The sequence below is a fragment of the Schistocerca cancellata genome, chromosome 4 (genome assembly GCF_023864275.1).
Source record: "Schistocerca cancellata isolate TAMUIC-IGC-003103 chromosome 4, iqSchCanc2.1, whole genome shotgun sequence".
Classification (NCBI taxonomy): Eukaryota; Metazoa; Arthropoda; class Insecta; order Orthoptera; family Acrididae; genus Schistocerca; species Schistocerca cancellata.
The window spans coordinates 249,863,194-249,886,930 of record NC_064629.1 but is presented as its reverse complement, the minus strand read 5'-3'; the positions used below and the strand labels follow the sequence as shown (position 1 = coordinate 249,886,930).

General features: G+C 46.4%; 1 protein-coding gene across 1 annotated transcript in view; it reads right to left on the bottom strand.

The window, feature by feature from the left end:
• The window catches only part of LOC126184064 (organic cation transporter protein-like), a 331,100-nt gene that overhangs the window by 164,246 nt on the left and 143,117 nt on the right, over positions 1-23,737 (bottom strand). The window contains exons 4-5 of the mRNA XM_049926425.1: positions 353-467; positions 160-307 (exon numbers count right to left, since the gene is read on the bottom strand). Of these exons, the coding sequence (XP_049782382.1) occupies positions 160-307; positions 353-467 (263 nt within the window). The remainder of the gene's footprint in view (positions 1-159; positions 308-352; positions 468-23,737) is intronic.

The window sequence follows — 23,737 nt, the reverse complement described above, 5'->3', positions numbered from 1 at the left end:
ACGACAGAAATAACGAACAAGAAGCAATTGTTAACACTCGTCTGCTAATGTTTTGGGGGGATCCGAGATGGCGACAGGCTCCGCCCAATGGCTTCAAAACAACGTACAGCGAAAGTCTGTAGCGCCATCTGCCCTTCCACGTCCACGTCGGGCACGTACCTGCAGGCGCTCGACGAGGTCGTGCGGCAGGTGGCGCAGCCTGCCGTTGGCGGCGGCGACGGAGCGGTAGCAGGCGGCGGCGCGCTGTGGGCGGCCCGCCTGCAGCAGCCAGCGGGCGCTCTCGGGCAGCAGCAGGAAGAGCAGCGGCGCCAGCAGCGCGCAGCAGCCGGCCAGCGCTGCCACCAGCCGCCGCCAGCCGCCGCAGCCCAGCGCCAGCCAAGGGGCGGCCGCGCACCCCACCCCGTAGAAAGCGCCCACCGTCGCGTTCAGGCCCGCCGTGCGCCACCGCTCTCCCATGTACTCCATCACTGCCGGCACCACACAGAGACATTACAGATTAATCACAGTGTTCTGTACGTGTGATGCTCTCCAGCTTACGTACACGCCAGATGGGGACAAATTACAGGAAGCGATCCCTGAGAGGATAAGGAGCAAAATACGTCATATGACCGGAAATGCGTTCATCTACATCCATACTCCGCAAGCCACCTGACGGTGTGTGGCGGAGGGTACTTTGACTACCTCTATCGGTTCTCCCTTCTCTTCCAGTCTCGTATTGTTCGTGGAAAGAAAGATTGTCGGTATGCCTCTGTGTGGGCTCTAATCTCTCTGATTTTATCCTCATGGTCTCATCTACATCTACATCTACATCAACATTTTTACACTGCAATACACATTTAAGTGCTTGGCAGAGGGTTCATCGAACCACAATCATACTATCTCTCTACCATTCCACTCCCGAACAGCACGCGGGAAAAACGAACACCTAACCTTTCTGTTCGAGCTCTGATTTCTCTTATTTTATTTTGATGATCATTCCTACCTATGTAGGTTGGGCTCAACAAAATATTTTCGCATTCGGAAGAGAAAGTTGGTGACTGAAATTTCATAAATAGATCTCGCCGCGACGAAAAACGTCTTTGCTTTAATGACTTCCATCCCAACTCGCGTATCATATCTACCACACTCTCTCCCCTATTACGTGATAATACAAAACGAGCTGCCCTTTTTTTGCACCCTTTCGATGTCCTCCGTTAATCCCACCTGGTAAGGATCCCACACCGCGCAGGAATATTCTAACAGAGGACGAACGAGTGTAGTGTAAGCTGTCTCTTTAGTGGACTTGTGCATCTTCTAAGTGTCCTGCCAATGAAACGCAACCTTTGGCTCGCCTTCCCCACAATATTATCTATGTGGTCTTTCCAACTGAAGTTGTTCGTAATTTTAACACCCAGGTACTTAATTGAATTGACAGCCTTGAGAATTGTACTATTTATCGAGTAATCGAATTCCAACGGATTTCTTTTGGAACTCATGTGCATCACCTCACACTTCACGTTATTTAGCGTCAACTGCCACCTGCCACACCATACAGCAATCTTTTCTAAATCGCTTTGCAACTGATACTGGTCTTCGGATGACCTTACTAGACGGTAAATTACAGCATCATCTGCGAACAACCTAAGAGAACTGCTCAGATTGTCACCCAGGTCATTTATATAGATTAGGAACAGCAGAGGTCGCAGGACGCTTCCCTAGGGAACACCTGATATCACTTCAGTTTTACTCGATGATTTGCCGTCTATTACTACGAACTGCGACCTTCCTGACAGGAAATCACGAATCCAGTCGCACAACTGAGACGATACCCCATAGGCCCGCAGCTTGATTAGAAGTCGCTTGTGAGGAACGGTGCTAAAAGCTTTCCGGAAATCTAGAAATACGGAATCAACTTGAGATCCCCTGTCGATAGCGGCCATTACTTCGTGCGAATAAAGAGCTAGCTGCGTTGCACAAGAACGATGTTTTCTGAAACCATGCTGATTACGTATCAATAGATCGTTCCCTTCGAGGTGATTCATAATGTTTGAATACAGTATATGCTCCAAAGCCCTACTGCAAACCGACGTCAATGATATAGGTCTGCAGTTCGATGGATTACTCCTACTACCCTTCTTAAACACTGGTGCGACCTGCGCAATTTTCCAATCTGTAGGTACAGATCTATCGGTGAGCGAGCGGTTGTATATGATTGCTAAGTAGGGAGCTATTGTATCACCGTAATCTGAAAGGAACCTAATCGGTATACAATCTGGACCTGAAGACTTGCCCGTATCAAGTGATTTGAGTTGCTTCGCAACCCCTAAGGTATCCACTTCTAAGAAACTCATGCTAGCAGCTGTTCGTGTTTCAAATTCTGGAATATTCCATTCGTCTTCCCTGGTGAAGGAATTTCGGAAAACTGCGTTCAATAACTCCGCTTTAGCCGAACAGTCTCTTCGCGAGATATACGCAGGAGGGAGCAATATACTGCTTGACTCCTCGGTGAAGGTCTGTTCTCGAAACTTCAACAAAAGCCCGTACCGAGCTACTGAGCGTCTCTCCTGCTCTCTCCTGCAGAGTCTTCCACTGGAGTTTATCTATCATCTCCGTAACGCTTTCGCGATTACTAAATGATCCTGTAACGAAGCGCGCTGCTCTACGTTGTATCTTCTCTATCTCTTCTATCAACTCTATCTCGTACGGATCCCACACTGGTGAGCAACATTCAAGCAGTGGGCGAACAAGTGTACTGTAACCTACTTCCTTTGTTTTCGGATTGCATTTCCTTAGGATTCTTCCAATGAATCTAAGTCTGGCAGCTGCTTTACCGACGATCAACTTTATTTGATCATTCCATTTTAAATCACTCCCAATGCCTACTTCCAGATAATTTATGGAATTAACTGCTTCCAGTTGCTGACCTGCTATATTGTAGCTAAATGATAAAGGATCTTTCTTTCTATGTATTCGCAGCACATTACACTTGTCTACATTGAGATTCAATTGTCATTCCCTGCACCATGCGTCAATTCGTTGCAGATCCTCTTGCATTTCACTACAATTTTCCAATGTTACAACCTCTCGACATACTACAGTATTATCCGCAAAAAGCCTCTGTGAACTTCCTATGTTATCCACAAGGTCATTTACGTATAGTGTGAATAGCGAGATTAGCCATCGGATGTATGCCTCCCGTCGGGTAGACCGTTCGCCTGGTGCAAGTCTTTCGATATAACGCCGCTGCGGCGACTTGTGCGTCGATGGGGATGATACGATGATGATTAGGACAACACAATACCCAGTCCCTGAGCGGAGAAAATCTCCGACCCAGCCGGGAATCGAACTCGGACCCTTAGAATTGACATTCCGTCGCGCTGACCACTCAGCTACCGGAACGTGAGGGAGGTACACCCACCTGAAGACAGAGATAAGAGATCCCTGACAATGAGCCCGGTATCAGCACCAAGAAAGTGGCCCGCCAGCGTGGCATAAGCCAAACTACTGTGTGGAACTTTCTCCGTGACAACAGCCACTATCCAAATCACTGTCGATATTACCTCCGCGGCGACGGTTTTGTTGCTGGTTCCTCGCACAGGCCTGTGCTGCTGAGATTTCTAACATCCGTCCTATTCTTAGACTAGGGGCGGTATCATCAGACATCACAACGCCCACGTGTGGGCTACAGCGAATCCACACAGTATCGTGGCCGCATACTATCAACGTCTATTCGGCCACAATGTGTGGGTGGGAATTATTAGCGTCCTCCTTGTGGGTCCAGTCATCCTTCCAAAATGCCTCACTTCCTTCCAAAATGCACTTCCTCCAGGTCAACCTGCCTCTCTTGCTGGAAGACGTGCCTTTGGTGGTGAAAAGGGCAATGTCGCAGTTACATGACGGTGCTCCAGCTCACTGCCCTCCTGAGTGTGGAGCCAAAATACTACTACAGTGAGAACATACCTAAATGCCCAATGTATCCTCATGTGTGCTTGCCATCATTGAAACCTAAAGCGTCAAAGGTCTTTTAGCTCTACTTTCCTCCTTTTCTTCCTTGGAAAGCATTTGCAGCCATATGTCCACATGACCCTTTTCTCCTTATCCTCTCAGCAGTCGTTTCGTGCAATTTGCTTCATTTAGTAAACTCATCCTGTATACAGGATGACTCAAACAATGAACTTGTGAAAAGAGACTTGTCGAGAAGGTTATAAGTATCTCTTAATATATCTTTTTGTAACGCAAATAATACACTCCTGGAAATGGAAAAAAGAACACATTGACACCGGTGTGTCAGACCCACCATACTTGCTCCGGACACTGCGAGAGGGCTGTACAAGCAATGATCACACGCACGGCACAGCGGGCACACCAGGAACCGCGGTGTTGGCCGTCGAATGGCGCTAGCTGCGCAGCATTTGTGCACCGCCGCCGTCAGTGTCAGCCAGTTTGCCGTGGCATACGGAGCTCCATCGCAGTCTTTAACACTGGTAGCATGCCGCGACAGCGTGGACGTGAACCGTATGTGCAGTTGACGGACTTTGAGCGAGGGCATATAGTGGGCATGCGGGAGGCCGGGTGGACGTACCGCCGAATTGCTCAACACGTGGGGCGTGAGGTCTCCACAGTACATCGATGTTGTCGCCAGTCGTCGGCGGAAGGTGCACGTGCCCGTCGACCTGGGACCGGACCGCAGCGACGCACGGGTGCACGCCAAGACCGTAGGATCCTACGCAGTGCCGTAGGGGACCGCACCGCCACTTCCCAGCAAATTAGGGACACTGTTGCTCCTGGAGTATCCGCGAGGACCATTCGCAACCGTCTCCATGAAGCTGGGCTACGGTCCCGCACACCGTTAGGCCGTATTCCGCTCGCGCCCCAACATCGTGCAGCCCGCCTCCAGTGGTGTCGCGACAGGCGTGAATGGAGGGACGAATGGAGACGTGTCGTCTTCAGCGATGAGAGTCGCTTCTGCCTTGGTGCCAATGATGGTCGTATGCGTGTTTGGCGCCGTGCAGGTGAGCGCCACAATCAGGACTGCATACGACCGAGGCACACAGGGCCAACACCCGGCATCATGGTGTGGGGAGCGATCTCCTACACTGGCCGTACACCATTGGTGATCGTCGAGGGGACACTGAATAGTGTACGGTACATCCAAACCGTCATCGAACCCATCGTTCTACCATTCCTAGACCGGCAAGGGAACTTGCTGTTCCAACAGGACAATGCACGTCCGCATGTATCCCGTGCCACCCAACGTGCTCTAGAAGGTGTAAGTCAACTACCCTGTCCAGCAAGATCTCCGGATCTGTCCCCCATTGAGCATGTTTGGGACTGGATGAAGCGTCGTCTCACGCGGTCTGCACGTCCAGCACGAACGCTGGTCCATCTGAGGCGCCAGGTGGAAATGGCATGGCAAGCCGTTCCACAGGACTACATCCAGCATCTCTACGATCGTCTCCATGGGAGAATAGCAGCCTGCATTGCTGCGAAAGGTGGATATACACTGTACTAGTGCCGACATTGTGCATGCTCTGTTGCCTGTGTCTATGTGCCTGTGGTTCTGTCAGTGTGATCATCTGATGTATCTGACCCCAGGAATGTGTCAATAAAGTTTCCCCTTCCTGGGACAATGAATTCACGGTGTTCTTATTTCAATTTTCAGGAGTGTAGTTTAACTGATGTAGTTGAGAGTCCGTACGGGGAGATGACAATACTGCGAAAAGCAAAACTGTTTGTTGGGTACAGGGCCCTTCAGTTACCACGGGGAATAGAATAGATCGGTCTGTAACTAAACTCTAAAACTAAGCTCCTCCCGCACAGGCCATGAAGGCCCAAAGGCACCGACTGGCCGCCGTGTCATCCTCAGCCCACAGGCGTCACTGGATGCGGATATGGAGGGGCATGTGGTCAGCACACCGCTCTCCCGGCCGTATGTCAGTTTCCGAGACCGGAGCCGCTACTTCTCAATCAAGTAGCTCCTCAGTTTGCCCCACAAGGGCTGAGTGCACACCGCTTGCCAACAGCGCTCGGCAAACCGGATGATCACCCATCCAAGTGCTAGCCCAGCCCGACAACGCTTAACGGCGGTGATCTGACAGGAACCGGTGTTAGAGCGGTCTGTAACACTGTGACATATTATTTTCCAATCTTTAGAGACACCTGTAGGAGGCATACTTATACGATATGGATTGTAATTAAGGCAAGAGCCACTAGACGTAACGTCTTTGGACTAATAGCGAAGATACGGCAATCGAAGATATGAAATACCGTTTGATACGGACCTGTGCAACGTTAGGTCCAGGTAAAATGCAGCGAGCAATAATGTGTACCCAGAATCGCTATATGGCATTTATCTTCATTACTCAGGATCAACATTATGATCGCTTCATTTGACAGTGATAGTAATAAATGCACGAACGGTACCAGAGCTGCGTGTTCACTTACGCTGTGTGCAGTACGGATGATATTTGTGAGCCGTGTCTTCTGAAGGACGGTCATTGATTTGCGGTGCTGTGTCTTGTTACTGTTTGATCAAGTTCCACATTTGTTTCTACGAGGAAGTTCCTTTCAAAAATGATATATAATTCCGTTTAAATGTCATTGTAAAAAATCGACAACTATAAATCCTAAAAACTGCCTGTGTACATCAGAAAAGTCGCAACACTGTCCGCTACAACTTGGCGAAAACAGCATATCGATATATTTATTCGTTCTGGATATACACTCCTGGAAATGGAAAAAAGAACACATTGACACCGGTGTGTCAGACCCACCATACTTGCTCCGGACACTGCGAGAGGGCTGTACAAGCAATGATCACACGCACGGCACAGCGGACACACCAGGAACCGCGGTGTTGGCCGTCGAATGGCGCTAGCTGCGCAGCATTTGTGCACCGCCGCCGTCAGTGTCAGCCAGTTTGCCGTGGCATACGGAGCTCCATCGCAGTCTTTAACACTGGTAGCATGCCGCGACAGCGTGGACGTGAACCGTATGTGCAGTTGACGGACTTTGAGCGAGGGCGTATAGTGGGCATGCGGGAGGCCGGGTGGACGTACCGCCGAATTGCTCAACACGTGGGGCGTGAGGTCTCCACAGTACATCGATGTTGTCGCCAGTGGTCGGCGGAAGGTGCACGTGCCCGTCGACCTGGGACCGGACCGCAGCGACGCACGGATGCACGCCAAGACCGTAGGATCCTACACTGCCGTAGGGGACCGCACCGCCACTTCCCAGCAAATTAGGGACACTGTTGCTCCTGGGGTATCGGCGAGGACCATTCGCAACCGTCTCCATGAAGCTGGGCTACGGTCCCGCACACCGTTAGGCCGTCTTCCGCTCACGCCCCAACATCGTGCAGCCCGCCTCCAGTGGTGTCGCGACAGGCGTGAATGGAGGGACGAATGGAGACGTGTCGTCTTCAGCGATGAGAGTCGCTTCTGCTTTGGTGCCAATGATGGTCGTATGCGTGTTTGGCGCCGTGCAGGTGAGCGCCACAATCAGGACTGCATACGACCGAGGCACACAGGGCCAACACCCGGCATCATGGTGTGGGGAGCGATCTCCTACACTGGCCGTACACCACTGGTGATCGTCGAGGGGACACTGAATAGTGCACGGTACATCCAAACCGTCATCGAACCCATCGTTCTACCATTCCTAGACCGGCAAGGGAACTTGCTGTTCCAACAGGACAATGCACGTCCGCATGTATCCCGTGCCACCCAACGTGCTCTAGAAGGTGTAAGTCAACTACCCTGTCCAGCAAGATCTCCGGATCTGTCCCCCATTGAGCATGTTTGGGACTGGATGAAGCGTCGTCTCACGCGGTCTGCACGTCCAGCACGAACGCTGGTCCAACTGAGGCGCCAGGTGGAAATGGCATGGCAAGCCGTTCCACAGGACTACATCCAGCATCTCTACGATCGTCTCCATGGGAGAATAGCAGCCTGCATTGCTGCGAAAGGTGGATATACACTGTACTAGTGCCGACATTGTGCATGCTCTGTTGCCTGTGTCTATGTGCCTGTGGTTCTGTCAGTGTGATCATGTGATGTATCTGACCCCAGGAATGTGTCAATAAAGTTTCCCCTTCCTGGGACAATGAATTCACGGTGTTCTTATTTCAATTTCCAGGAGTGTATTTCGGATGTCCTGTCATAGTTGCCTCGTATCATCGAGGTTGTTTATGTACGGGAAGGTTATAACTAAACTTTCGGTACCTGAGCCGGTGTAGATGGAGAACAGTTTAGCGTATTGATACCTGTCTTAACAAGAATGATGTTCAGACTGTGCGCCGTAGGACAGGCGTTGTTATTAGTCTATGTAGTCGCCGGTACTGGTACTGGATGCAATATGTGATCTTCAAATAGTGTATGAACAGTGTCAACACAGCTGAACATTGCATGGTACAACGTTCGAAAAGTGCCGCAAACAATTGTGAAGTGGAATCCCTAGCGCGTTTGGAGGCTGTCGTGGTCGTCACACTGAGCAACGTTAGTACCCTGGAACGTAAACATGGTACGCAGTTAACAAATGTCAGCGTCACATGTGGGCATTGAAATGTGTTTATTTCAATGGTTTATTCGTTATTTCTTTCTCGATTGTTCTTACTAATATTTCCACAAAGTTTCATTGTCCTGCGGTCACTCGTTTTTCATGAGGACACCCTCAAATGTATGTACTTCATACATACATTTATGCTTTGTATAATCTACAAACTTTGTAACAATTCTTACCGGATAGACTAGATATGAACAAGCCTATTCCTTTCCCTCATTCTCTGTGGCTACTGTGCATTCATCATCAAGTTTCCTCTATGTTTTACATGCTCTGAATTGGTTCATTGTTACCATGGATGCCTTGGTGTTCTTCTATGGATGGCACACCTCCGTTTCGCCACGTAGAAACAATCAGGAAGCATCCGTGGCAGAGCTGGCTTATGTAACCTGGCAGTGACACCGCTCGCGTACTGCTCCAGGTGTTCGAGGTGATCATCGATATCGACCTCTTCATTCAACAATGCAGTGTCTGCACCCTGAGGCTTTTTGGATAGCTGTATCATTAATTGCTGGCCACCCGCGTGTTGTAAGCTCACCGAACGAAGTATTAGTCGCCTCTTTAATAGAGATCACTGGTCGCTTTGAAGAATTGGAACTGGTACCAGGTGGTCATGTCACCTTCCGCCGCCGACATAAGTCGTGGCAGTGAAGTGGTGTGTATGCGTCAGTCGCTAGTATGGAATCAGCGGAGTAAGTTGGGTCGACGTGCAGAGGTGGCCCGTGTTTGGATGTGCCCAGCACCACACTGTGGTCGATGTTCCGCAGACTGTAAAAAGTGTCTACAAAGAACGGTGAGCCACTCGCAGTCTTACGATACGGCGTAAGAACAGTGCTCGTAAAAAGATACTAACCGACAGGGGACGGAAACGAGTGTCACGCAATGTGAATGACCATCAGTTTCAAACTCGATCGAAATATCTGCTGTGAATGCAGGTCCACCCCAGCTAGTCTCCGGCTGAAAATTGTGTGAGGAAGTACACGGAACTGAAAATTGACTTTGGGAGTCGAGTTCCTTGCAAAAGCCCATTGCTGACAGTGGCATATAAAGTTGCACCTAGTAAATAGGTTAAACAACACAAAAACTAGACAGTAGACTGGAGATGTGTAAAGGCGAGTTGTTATTTTGACAAATCTGTGGACATTCCCAGGTTCTAATATGGCAGCAGCCGTGTCCACAGAGCTGCATATGTTCCTGATTTGTAAAGGCGAGTCGCCATTTTGTCTTTACTTAAATGATGCAATACGTCGAGTGCACCGACGGTTCAATGACGTGTTTACCCTAAAAGTGTGTAGAGGATGTAGTTATGGTAGGGGGCATTTTTGTGCTGTTTTGAGCTAGTTTTCGCACCGCACTCGGTCCCACTGCTTCAGGATACCTTTAAAATGAACCAGGATATATATTTCTACATTCTTGTTGGCAATGTGTTGCTCTCTGTCATCAATCTTCATGATGACAAATCTGTGGACATTCCCAGGTTCTAATATGGCAGCAGCCGTGTCCACAGAGCTGCATATGTTCCTGATTTGACTAACACCCAGGCACCCTATCGCATCTCGACTCTCCCACTAAATCGCCCAATCTTAATCCCACAGAAAATGTCTGGGACTGTTTGGAACAGTGTGTGTAACGTAGCAATCAACATGCTTGTAGTTTGGTACGTATGAAAGATCTAAACATCAATGAATGCCTTCAGCTAGGTATAGCATACCCCAAGAATCTCTTGGAATCTTGGACTGAGGCCGTTATAATGACGGTGTGGCACGATGGCGTGATATGTAGTGCGGTGAATAACGCTTTTGCCCAATGTGGTTAATACTCATCAATATAAAACTTCTATGATGCTCCTCGTACTATCATTTGCCGATATTCCAACGCGTTCAGTAACTAAAAGAGATATTACGTCTTATATGGCTCACCCTATATGGACGTAGACGGGGCATGATACCTCGGTCTTACTTTTTTAGCGGTAGTTGGGATTAGGATTTGTACCGCAGTCGCTGGACTAGGGATGTGACGGAGGTGGTTTTATCGAACAGATGTTGAAGACATACGAGTATGTTGTACATTTGTGTCGTTGGTGTCGAAATCAGAGTTCGAGGCGGTCGTCTAGATGGTATTTACGTAAGCAGCGTTTCTGAGTAACACAGCAACGTATCAAATCATCAGTATACTTGTACAAAAAAATGAATTATATCCTAAGTTAATTGTGTGATTAATGGTACAAAATATAACGCAAATATTTGCACTGAACAAAAAAAGTTGTAGCATCTCTTAACCGATAGTTTGTCGTAACAAATTGAACCAAATTTTGAAACCTGAGGATAGGAAACTAAACGAGAGGGCATGAATTTCGTAAATCAGCTTGTCATGTTTCTTTTGATTTAGGGTTCGACGTATCGCATGTTTTATTATTATTACTGTTATTATTACTTTTTCCTACGCTTTGGTTGAAGTGGAGTGTGGTGAAATAACTCGTCTTTAATGTCTGAGAATGCTGCAGTCTTCATATTCAACAGTATGTTGAAGTATAGCTCTTCTCGTAAATTTTTACTGTGTAATAGCCTATTTGTGTCGACGTAAATGAAGTAACACGAAATCACACTTCTATTGGGGTTCTTCTGATCACTTTTCATGCTTAGAAATAGTTTAAAAATGAAAACTGACTCACACATGAACAAACTGAGCAATACATGAAATACTGCACTTTGGGACTGACTATAAACGCTCTTCGGAACTCCGAACGTCCCCTGAAAGCTGTTTCAAAGTCGTTTCCCGTTATCATATCTCGAATTCTGTTTCTGTTACAGAAGGTTTTTAGAAAATTTCGTTAATACTCCTCACACTGGATATATTGAAAGACTCCAGCGTCTCGTCCTCGAGGCTTTCTTAGTGTAGTGATTAAGGTACTATTCCAAAACGGTGACAGAGGCCATTACAAGTGTGCGACCTCAGACGCGAGATTAGAGTCGCACGGTGCAAGTCGCCTGTTCAAATCCAAATTCCGTAACTTTCAGTCCTTGCTTGTACGTGATGGCGGGGCGCCGCCCCAAAAGCAACAAATAGGCACACTTTGAAACTCGCGAAAGTGAATGTGGGTAGACCGGCCAAAGAAATGACAGGGAAATGTAGTGTCACTTATCGTTAAGGGTGTAATTTCATTGTAGCGGTTGTGGCGACAGAAAACTATTCATGTACCTGTCCAGTGACACTCCTTTAATGTAACTGAATGCTACCATCTCCTAAGGTAAGTCGTTACGTGAGCTACAGCGGAGAAATCAAAGTGGCAGACGACTTGACTTGTTGGCAGAGAAGTGGAAATCCAACATCCATTGGTAGTATCACCGTCATTCAACTGCTTTCCATAGATGATCAAGGCAGTAACAGGCGAACAGGCGGCCAGCTTCGCCGTTTAAAACATGCTTGTTCCCAGGCGCCGGGCCATAGCACTTATCAGGGTCGTTTATGTCAGTGGATATCCCCGTCTGCTTCCCGTATTGTCACTAAAATGAATCATCACTCATTTGAGCTCTGCTTATGCACTTTCCTTACGACGTCACCTCAGTTATAGCGGACGGTGTTGTGAATTTTCTGATGTAACGTTTATACACTCCTGGAAATTGAAATAAGAACACCGTGAATTCATTGTCCCAGGAAGGGGAAACTTTATTGACACATTCCTGGGGTCAGATACATCACATGATCACACTGACAGAACCACAGGCACATAGACACAGGCAACAGAGCATGCACAATGTCGGCACTAGTACAGTGTATATCCACCTTTCGCAGCAATGCAGGCTGCTAGTCTCCCATGGAGACGATCGTAGAGATGCTGGATGTAGTCCTGTGGAACGGCTTGCCATGCCATTTCCACCTGGCGCCTCAGTTGGACCAGCGTTCGTGCTGGACGTGCAGACCGCGTGAGACGACGCTTCATCCAGTCCCAAACATGCTCAATGGGGGACACATCCGGAGATCTTGCTGGCCAGGGTAGTTGACTTACACCTTCTAGAGCACGTTGGGTGGCACGGGATACATGCGGACGTGCATTGTCCTGTTGGAACAGCAAGTTCCCTTGCCGGTCTAGGAATGGTAGAACGATGGGTTCGATGACGGTTTGGATGTACCGTGCACTATTCAGTGTCCCCTCGACGATCACCAGTGGTGTACGGCCAGTGTAGGAGATCGCTCCCCACACCATGATGCCGGGTGTTGGCCCTGTGTGCCTCGGTCGTATGCAGTCCTGATTGTGGCGCTCACCTGCACGGCGCCAAACACGCATACGACCATCATTGGCACCAAGGCAGAAGCGACTCTCATCGCTGAAGACGACACGTCTCCATTCGTCCCTCCATTCACGCCTGTCGCGACACCACTGGAGGTGGGCTGCACGATGTTGGGGCGTGAGCGGAAGACGGCCTAACGGTGTGCGGGACCGTAGCCCAGCTTCATGGAGACGGTTGCGAATGGTCCTCGCCGATACCCCAGGAGCAACAGTGTCCCTAATTTGCTGGGAAGTGGCGGTGCGGTCCCCTACGGCACTGCGTAGGATCCTACGGTCTTGGCGTGCATCCGTGCGTCGCTGCGGTCCGGTCCCAGGTCGACGGGCACGTGCACCTTCCGCCGACCACTGGCGACAACATCGATGTACTGTGGAGACCTCACGCCCCACGTGTTGAGCAATTCGGCGGTACGTCCACCCGGCCTCCCGCATGCCCACTATACGCCCTCGCTCAAAGTCCGTCAACTGCACATACGGTTCACGTCCACGCTGTCGCGGCATGCTACCAGTGTTAAAGACTGCGATGGAGCTCCGTATGCCACGGCAAACTGGCTGACACTGACGGCGGCGGTGCACAAATGCTGCGCAGCTAGCGCCATTCGACGGCCAACACCGCGGTTCCTGGTGTGTCCGCTGTGCCGTGCGTGTGATCATTGCTTGTACAGCCCTCTCGCAGTGTCCGGAGCAAGTATGGTGGGTCTGACACACCGGTGTCAATGTGTTCTTTTTTCCATTTCCAGGAGTGTAGTTGCCGATTTTTTACAATGACATTTTAAAGTAGAACTATATATCATTTTTGAAAGGAACTTCATCGTAGTAACAAGTGTGGAACTTGATCAAACAATAACAAGACAACAGCACCGAAAATCAATGGCCATCCATCAGAAGACGCGGCTCACAAATATCATTCGTACTGTACAAAGTGTAAGTGAACACGTAACTCTGGTACCGTTCGTGTATTTCTTACTATGACTGTCAAATGAAGTGGTCATAATGTTGATCCTGAGCACTGATTAATGCTATATAGCGATAACAGGCACACATTATTTCCTGCTGCATTTTACCTGGACTTATCGTTGCACAGGCCCGTATCAAACGGTATTTCATATCTTCGATTCCCGTATCTTCGCTATTAGTCCAAGGACGTTACGTCTAGTGGCTCTTGCCTCAATTACAATCCGTATCGTGTAAGTATGCCTCCTACAGATGCCTCTAAAGATTCGGCAAATAATATGTCACAGTGTTACAGACCGATCTACTCTTCTCCCCACGGTAACTGGAGGGCCCTGCATCCAACAAACAGTTTTGCTTTTCGGAATATTGTCATCTCCCCGTATGGACTCTCAACTACTTCAGTTAAACTATTATTTGCGTAACAAAAAGATATGTTAAGAGATACTTATAAAGTCCCCGGCAAGTCTCTTTTCATAAGTTCATTGTTTCATTGCCGTCATCATCATCATCATCTACGTCACTGAGGTCTGGAACTTCCAGAATAGAAAGTATATCTTCCGCAAATAGCAACAAAGCTGGAAAGATTTTTCTTAACTTGTATTTTTAACATGAGACTCACTGTTTCGTGAAAAAAAAAAAGAAAATGGTACACACCCGACTGCATTACCCACTGCCAAACGGACATATTCATACACACATTTTGACCACTATTACAACACAGTAAACAAAAGTTATTGATATCGTAAGTTATCATTTATTGATACTGTTATATCAACGTAAGGAATCCATGAAATTATTTTAATGAACACTAGTAATACTAAGACGATGAATGCAGCAATGCTAAATGGTGTCACATGGAATTCGCACCAGGGGTCAGACAACAAAACCACTTTAGCACAAATATCCAGACAATTAAGTCATGAAAATTCCTCTAGAGATCGCCGTGGAGACATTAACCAAAAACGAAACACATTATAGTCCCTGCAGCGGTTTAAGGCCAGTGTGTCACGTATGTCACGCAGGGTACTGGAGGAGTAATTCGTTAAATATTTATCCTTTATGACTTCAGGCAAATTACATGTAACGGGGAAGAGTGTGAGAATTGTCATAGTGTGTCTCTCGTAGATTCTGGAGCTAGCGAAGGGAGACAGCTGCTTTTGTATAATTACCAGGTTGGGTAAAATATTGGATTGCTTTTGGAAGTCACATCTGAGAATTTTAAGTTAGAATGGTACATTTTGCGCAGTTTAAGACGTCAGTTTGGAAATGGCTAGGGCTACAGAACTGTAGATGAGCTCTGACTTTGAGAACTCAGTATAGTGTGAAGCTTCATGTGTCGCAATTAAAGCCTCTAAATTCCGTGTCATGGAATCAAAGAGTGACAGGATAAGCTCACCGTACAAAATGTTAGTCATCGAGACCACACACTGTTCTCTTTAGAGTGCTGTACATGGTGTGGAACTGGTAATAAGCTGTCATATGACCCTCTATGTTGACGTGCGGCATGGCAGTGAGGTGGTTTAGACATGCCAGTCGGTTAAATGGAATAAACGCAGTGGAATTGGCTGACATAGAGACATGACAGAATGATAAAATGAAGCTATCATTTTTAGACTTGCCCATGACCACACTGTGAACGATGTTACCGGATTTTTATCAGCGCGGACTTTCCAACATGTATACAAGGAATGGCTTACCACTCATAGAATAGAGTAAGAACAGCCATCATAGAAAGATACTAGGTGACACGGGCCGGAGACGAGTGTCACACCTTTTCAATGATAGTATCAAACCCGACACGAATTGAATGATGTTACCAGATTTTTATCAACGCGCACTTTCCAACATGTATACAAGGAATGGCTTACCACTCATAGAATAGAGTAAGAACAGCCATCATAGAAAGATACTAGGTGGTACGGGCCGGAGACGAGTGTCACACCTATTCGATGATAGTTTCAAACCCGACACGAATTTCTGCTGTCAGTTAATACAGATCCAATTCAACCAGTCTCTGACCTTGCGAAGGGAACTCTGTACAGTGGACATTTGGAGTCATCTCCAAAAGGCTTTTGATCATAGCGACACATAAGAATGCACGTCTTAAATGGGGAAAATGGCGCAGTAAATGGACATCAGCTCTCTGGAGGCGTGTGTTGTGGTCCGATTAGTTACGATTTTTCCTCTTTTCAAATGATGCAAGGTGTCGAGCGATCGGCGATCCACTGAGACTCCACAGAGCGTGGAAGGTATATTTCAGACGCAGTCCGTTCTATGGTTCTTTGGGATGTACCATTACTTGGTCCACTCATTTACGACACCGGAACGTGATAAACAATGTTTATTTTAATATTTACAATGACCAACTGTTTCCCTTTCTTCTATATCTTGATGATGAGCATGCTGTGGATCCCCACGTCTTCCAAGATGACAACAGCCGTTTTCACAGAGCTGCACGCATACGTTCTCGCTTTGATAAACACTTGGGCAACCTATGCCGCCTCGATTAACCGATTAAATCACCAGATCTTAATTCCACAGGAAATGTTTGGAACTATTTGCAACAGTGGGTGAAACATACCAAACGAGATCACTTCAAGAAACGAAAAATTTAGTATCATGTGACTATAATATCAGTAAGTCAGAGTTGGAATCAGTCAATGTATACAAATACCTAGGTGTAACACTTTGTAGAGATATGAAATGGCCGGCGGCTGTGGCCTAGCGATTCTAGGCGCTTCAGTCCGGAACCGCGCTGCTGCTACGGTAGCAGGTTCGAATCCTGCCTCGGGCATGGATGTGTGTGATGTCCTTAGGGTAGGTAGGTTTAAGTAGTTCTAAGTCTAGGGGACTGGTGACCTCAGATATTAAGTCCCATAGTGCCTAGAGCCATTTGAACCATTTAGATATGAAATGGAATGATCGAACAGACTCAGTCGTGGGTAAAGCAGGTGGCAGACTCCGGTTTATTGGTAGAATACTGGGAAATGCTATCAGTCTACAAAGGAGATTGCTTACAAAGCAATCGTGTGGCCCACCCTAGACTATTTCTCAAGTGTGTGGGACCTGTACCAGAAGGGACCAACAGGGGATATTGAACGTATACAGAAAGGGGCAGCACGAATTGTCACAGGTTTGCTTGCCCTATGGGAGAATGTCACGAGAGATACTGAAGAAACTGAACTGTCAGACTCTTGACAATAGATGCAACCTATCCCTAGAAAGCCCATTTACAAATTTTACGACTCTATGAATATACTACAACCTCCAACCCCTTAAATATCGCTCCCACAGGGCTCGTGGGGACAAGATTAAGTAAATTACAGCGTGCACGAACGTATTTGAACACTCGTTCTTCCCGTGTTCCGTATCTGAATGGAACGGGAAAAACCTAGTAACTGGTACAAAGGGACCTACCCCCAGTTATGCACTTCACAGCGGTTTGCAGAGTATATATGTAGATATAGATGTGGAATTTGGTAGCTGTGCGGGTTCTTATTGTCAAAGAGAGGCTGCAGCTGCGAATCATTCACCTGAGAAAACTCACGAACACTCTTCCCTGCCCAATTGAAGCCGTTATCGAAGCTAATGGTAGTGTTGCCAGCTACTACCGTAATGTGTTGTGAGATGCCAGCATTGCAGCTGCATCTGATTGTAGTAAGATGAAATTTTCTCAAGTTCAGAATCTGAGTGTTGGAAAATGTAGCGATCTTCCCTCGAAAAGTTTGGCCTGCGAGGGGATTTATGAAATGAACCAGCGTTGGATTTGAGCCTATTGTCAAATTCCAGCGAGGGAAGAGACGTCATTTAGCGGTGTGGGCCCAGTCCAGGGCATAGCGCGATGAGCAAAGTGCAGGAAAGGCGAGGGAAAGTCCCCTGCGTTTGTATGAATCAAAAAAGGAAAGTCCAGCCCCGGACGGTTAAGCGCAGCCTATTGTCTTGAGCTGTGGGAGGAAGGATTAGCGGCGAGCGGTGTAGGAATATTGTCGCGGCCAACGTGCGGAGGAAAAACCCATGCGAGCACTTATTACACAGCTAGGATTAAGATTCCATGTTACAAACAGCAAGTTTATTTTCAGTACAGATACAATGAATAATCCCTTAATCGTACAGGTACGTTAGACAATTTAAAAAAGGGAATCGATGGATTAAAGTTAGATATAGTGAGAGTTAGTGAAGTTCCGTGGCAGGAGAAACAGGATTTCTGGTCAGGTGAATACAGGATTCTAAACATAAAATCAAACAGGGTAATGCAGGAGTAGGTTAGATAATGAATAAAAAAAAAGTGGAACGTGGGTAAGTTACTATGAACAGCATTGTGAACGCATTATTGTAGCCAAGATAGATACGAAGCCCAAATACAGCAGAGTAGAACAGGTTCATGTGCCAGCTAGCTCCGCAGATGATTAAGAGATTGAAGAAATGTGTTTTGAGATAAAAGGCCTTATTCAGATAGTTAATGGAGACGAAAATTTTATAGTCATCGGGGACTGGAATTCGATAGTAGGAAAAGGAAGATAAGGAAAAATAGGCAAATATGGACAGGGGGAAGGAAATGAAAGAGGAAGCCACCTGGTAGAATTTTGGACAGAGCATAATTTAATCATACCTAATACTTGTTTTAAGAATTATGAAAGCAGATTGTATACTTGGAACACCCCTGGAGACATCGGAAGGTTTCTGATTGGTAATATTTTAAATTATAAGGCAGTTCCAGGGGTAGATGTGGCCTCTGACCACAATTTATTGGTTATGAATTGTACATTAAAACTGAAGGAACTGCAAAAAGGTAGGAATTTAAGGAGGTGGGACCTGGATAAACTGAAAGAACCAGAGGTTCTAGAGAGTTTCAGAGGAAGCGTTAGGGAAGGATTGGCAAGACCAAGAGAAAGGAATACAGTAGAAGAAGAATGGGTGGCTTTGAGAAATGAAATAGTGAAGGCAGCAGAGGATGAAGTTGGTAAAAAGACAAGGACTAGTAGAAATCCGTAGGTAACACAAGAGATATTGAATTTAATTGATGAAAGGAGGAAATATAAAAATTCAGTAAATGAAGCAGGCGAAAGAGAATAGAAACGTCTAAATAATGAGAATGACAGGAAGTGCAAAATGGCCAAGCAGGAATAGCTAGAGGTCAAATGTAAGGATTTACAAGCATATATCACCAGGAAAAGGATAGATGCCGCCTCCAGGAAAATTAAGGAGACTTTTGGCGAAAAGAGAACCACCTGTATGAACATCAAGAGCTCAGGTGGAAAACCAGTCCTAAGCAAAGAAGGGAAAGAAAGAAGATGGAAGAAATACGTAGAGGATCTGCACAAAGGCAGTATTTGGAAATGGAAGAGGACGTAGATGAAGATGAGATGGGAGATACAATACTGACGATTTTAACAGTGCACTGTAAGACCTAAGTCGAAACAAGGATCGACGAGTAGACAACATTCCGTAAGAACTAGTGATAGCCCCGGGAGAACCAGCCATGACAAAACTCTTCCATCTGGTGCGCAAAATGTATGAGACAGGTTAAATACACTCAGATTTCAAGAAGAATGTAATAACTTCAATTCGAAAGAAAGCATGTGCTAACAGGTGTGAATATTACCGAACTAGCAGTTTAATAAGTCACGGTTGCAAAATACTAACACGAATTCCTTACAGACGAATGGAAAAACTGGCAGAAATTGACCTAGGGGAAGATCAGTTTGGATTCTGGAGAAATGTAGGAACACGCGAGGCAATACTGACCCTACGACTTCTCATAGAAAATAAGTTAAGGAAACGCAAACCTGCATTTATAGTATTTGCAGACTTAGAGAAAGCTTTTGACAATATTGTTTGGGGTAGTCTTCTTTCAAATTCTATAGATGGCAGGAGTAAAATACAGCGAACGAAAGGCTGTTTGCAGTTTGTCCAGAAACTGGATGGCAGTTGTAAGAGTCGAGGGACGTGAAAGGAAAGCACTGGGTTAGAAGGGAGTGAGACAGGGCAGTAGTCTATCCCCGATGTTATTCAATTTGTATACTGAGCAAGCAGTAAGGGGAACAAAAGAAAAATTTGGAGTAGGAATTAAAATCCAGAGAGAAGAAATAAAAACTTTGAGGTTTGCCGATGGTATTGTAATTCTGTCAGAGACAGCAAAGGACTTGAAAGAGCAGTTGATCGGGATGGACAGTTTCTTGAAAGGTGGATATCAGATGAAAATCAATATGTAAAACATTCTAGGTATTCTTGCCGTGTCAGTTCTGGATAAAATCTCGAGCTTTCGACGATTACCTCCATCGTCATCGTCAGGAGCTGACTGTCTTCACTGCTGCTGTGGTAGCCTTTTTTATAGCCCGTGGGCGGCTTCTGATTGGTCAGCTTCTGATTGGTCGGCGATTACGTACTGCTGTCGCAGACGGTGTCACTGTGTGCGTCGGTGGCGCCACCGCTTCCGTTGGAACGTAAACAATGGAAGGAACGTCTCTGCTGTTTCCAGAACTGACGCGGCAAGAATACCGAGAATGTTTTACATATAAGTGCCGTCGCGAAAAACATCGTTCCTAGATGAACATCAATAAAGGAAAAAGGAGTATAATGGAATTTAGTCTAATTAAATCGAGTGATTCTGAGAGAATTAGATTAGGAAATGAGACACTTAACACAGTAGATGAGTTTTGCTATTTGGGCTGACGGACTGCGCAGCCCCTCCCGCTGGAGGTTCGAGTCCTCCCTCGGGCATGGGTGGGTGTGTTGTACTTAGTATAAGTTAGTTTAAGTAGTGTTTAAGTCTAGGGACCGATGACCTCAGCAGTTCGGTCCCTTAGAATTCACACACATTTTAACATTTTTGAGCTATTTGGGCAGCAATATAACTGATGATGGTCTAAGTAGACAGGATATAAAATGCAGACTGGCAATGGCAAGAAAAGCGTTCCTGAAGAAGAGAAATTTGTTAACTTCGAGTATAGATTTAAGTGACAGGAAGTATTTTCTGAAAGTATTTGTATGGGGTGTAGCCATGTATGGAAGTGAAACATAGACGATAAACAGTTTAGACAAGAGGAGAATAGAAGCTTTCGAAATGTGGTGCTACAGAAGAATGCAGAAGATTAGGTGGGTTGATAACGTAACTAATAAGGAGGTACTGCACAGAATAGGGGAGAAAATAAATTTGTGGCAAAACCTGACTAGAATAATGGATCGGTTGGCAGGACACATTTTGAGACTTCAAGGGAACATCAATTTAGTACTGGAGGGAGGCGTGGGTGGAAATCGTAGAGGGAGACCAAGAGATGAATACAGTAAGCAGATTCAGGACTATGTAGATTGCAATAGTTGCACAGAATAGAGTAGCATGGAGAGCTGCACCAAACCAGTCTTTGGACTGATGATCACAACAACAACATCAATGAATAGTATATCAAAATACACCACGGCGTGACAAATTAGGTAAATCATTACATTTATCAAAAGTGAGAACTATGCAGAATCATTGCACAAACGTCTATATTTATAAGTTAAGAAAATGATACAGCCGAAATAAATTTTCGATAATACCACAAAATTCACCTCATTAGTAAGTTATATCCATAATTTCTTGCAGTTTGATTTACTATTTACGAAAAGACTAGATTAGCGATGTTGCAAACCATTTGTTTAACGTTACAAAGGGCGGCCAGAAATAGTTCAAATGTGTGTGAATTCCTAAGGGACCAAACTGCTGAAGTCATCGGTCCCTAGACTTACACACTACTTAAACTAACTTATGCTGAGAACAACACACACACCCATGCCCGAGGGAGGACTCGAACCTCAGGCGGGAGTTGCCGCTCAATCTGTGACATGGCGCCCGTAACCGTGTGGCCAGTCCGCGCGGAAAAGAAATAGTCTGAAAGGCTTGTAAGGGTGTTCTAAGGTAGATTGTACTGAGAAATAATTGTCTAGAAAAATATTCGATACGTTGTGCCGATTCCGAGTTAATTAGCATTGAAGTTAGCCGATCAGGCCACTGCGCGTGCAAATTCAGCTGGCCAGCCAGAGACGGCGTCGCCAAACGTGTTTTTCGTTTGGTGTCCTAAAAGCGAACAAGAGAGCGATACAAAAATTGGACATGGGACGGAACTAAGGATCGAACCCGAGCCGATAAGTTGAGTACAGTAGTCTCGTTCGCTATGATCTGCACTATGAGAACAACTGACAGTAATTGTTTCTGGCGTTCCACTTGAATTTGCAGGCGTAACGACCTGACTGGCTAACTTCAGTGCCATTTAACTCGGAAACGGCACAACGTATCAAATTTTTTTCTTAACAATTGTTTCACAGCACGTTCTATCCTGCGACACACTTACAAGCCTTTCAGACTGTTTCTGACCACCTTGTATAAGAAGTAATTGAATATTAAGCGAGATCCACAGAAGAAGAAATTTATGTAACTTGGCCAGTGCGCTCGAAAATGGTAAATTATTATATCTAAGTAAGATACGTCACTAGTGATGGCGCTGCTCGAAGGGAGGGAGTAAAAGTGACAGGCACTGACGGGCTACACACTCGTATCTGTGGTAAGAGGGAACAGGAGAGGAAGATCGGTTGGACGAGAGTTGGTGTTTGGGGATGAAAAAGAACACGTCGTAGTGGTGTGAACAGTTCGTGCTGGAGGCTGATTAAGTGAATACTTCGTGTGTGGACAGTACATACAAGTTGTTCATGTTTTTTTCTGGGCGGTATACAACCGCATGATCGAAAAAAAAGTTGCTAGAGACGTCAGTATGGGACTAAGATGTTTCCGCGAAGTATTTTTTTTTTTTTGTGAAATCTAAGGCTTTCGTCTGCTGTGGTAAAGGAACTTTTGTAGATAATAGATTTCAGCTATCAGTCGTCCTTTGTAATATTTATTGGCAGATCTAGATTTCGGCTAGCAACTAGCCATTCTCAATGCACCATCCTTTTTTGGTCAATGCATGGAATACTATTCCATGAACTGTGTACAAAGCCAGACCAAAAAGAATAGTGCATTGAGAATGACTAGTTGCTAGACGAAATCTAGATGTGCCAATAAATATTTCAAAGGACGACTGATAGCTGAAATCTATCATTTACAAATCAAAATAACGGTCGCTGCGTGCACAGGGTAACCTGATGAACTTTTTCTTCATTTAGTGGGATATTAGTGAAGCACTATGTGAACTGGTTGCAACTTGCATTGCTATCTCAATAGCTTGTAGCCGAAAAATAACCTGTGCTTTTTTAATAAATATTTTGAATTGAAATTGTAAACTGCAGTGTCGTCTAGTTCAGTCTCTCATGTTCATTCCAGCTACTTACAAGCTCTACAAATAAACTTTATAAACTTTAATATAAAGAATGAACTGTTCTGCACCCGTCCGCAATTGGCCCCTAAGCAACTATTTTTTGCGCCAATGTACACTCCTGGAAATGGAAAAAAGAACACATTGACACCGGTGTGTCAGACCCACCATACTTGCTCCGGACACTGCGAGAGGGCTGTACAAGCAATGATCACACGCACGGCACAGCGGACACACCAGGAACCGCGGTGTTGGCCGTCGAATGGCGCTAGCTGCGCAGCATTTGTGCACCGCCGCCGTCAGTGTCAGCCAGTTTGCCGTGGCATACGGAGCTCCATCGCAGTCTTTAACACTGGTAGCATGCCGCGACAGCGTGGACGTGAACCGTATGTGCAGTTGACGGACTTTGAGCGAGGGCGTATAGTGGGCATGCGGGAGGCCGGGTGGACGTACCGCCGAATTGCTCAACACGTGGGGCGTGAGGTCTCCACAGTACATCGATGTCGTCGCCAGTGGTCGGCGGAAGGTGCACGTGCCCGTCGACCTGGGACCGGACCGCAGCGACGCACGGATGCACGCCAAGACCGTAGGATCCTACGCAGTGCCGTAGGGGACCGCACCGCCACTTCCCAGCAAATTAGGGACACTGTTGCTCCTGGGGTATCGGCGAGGA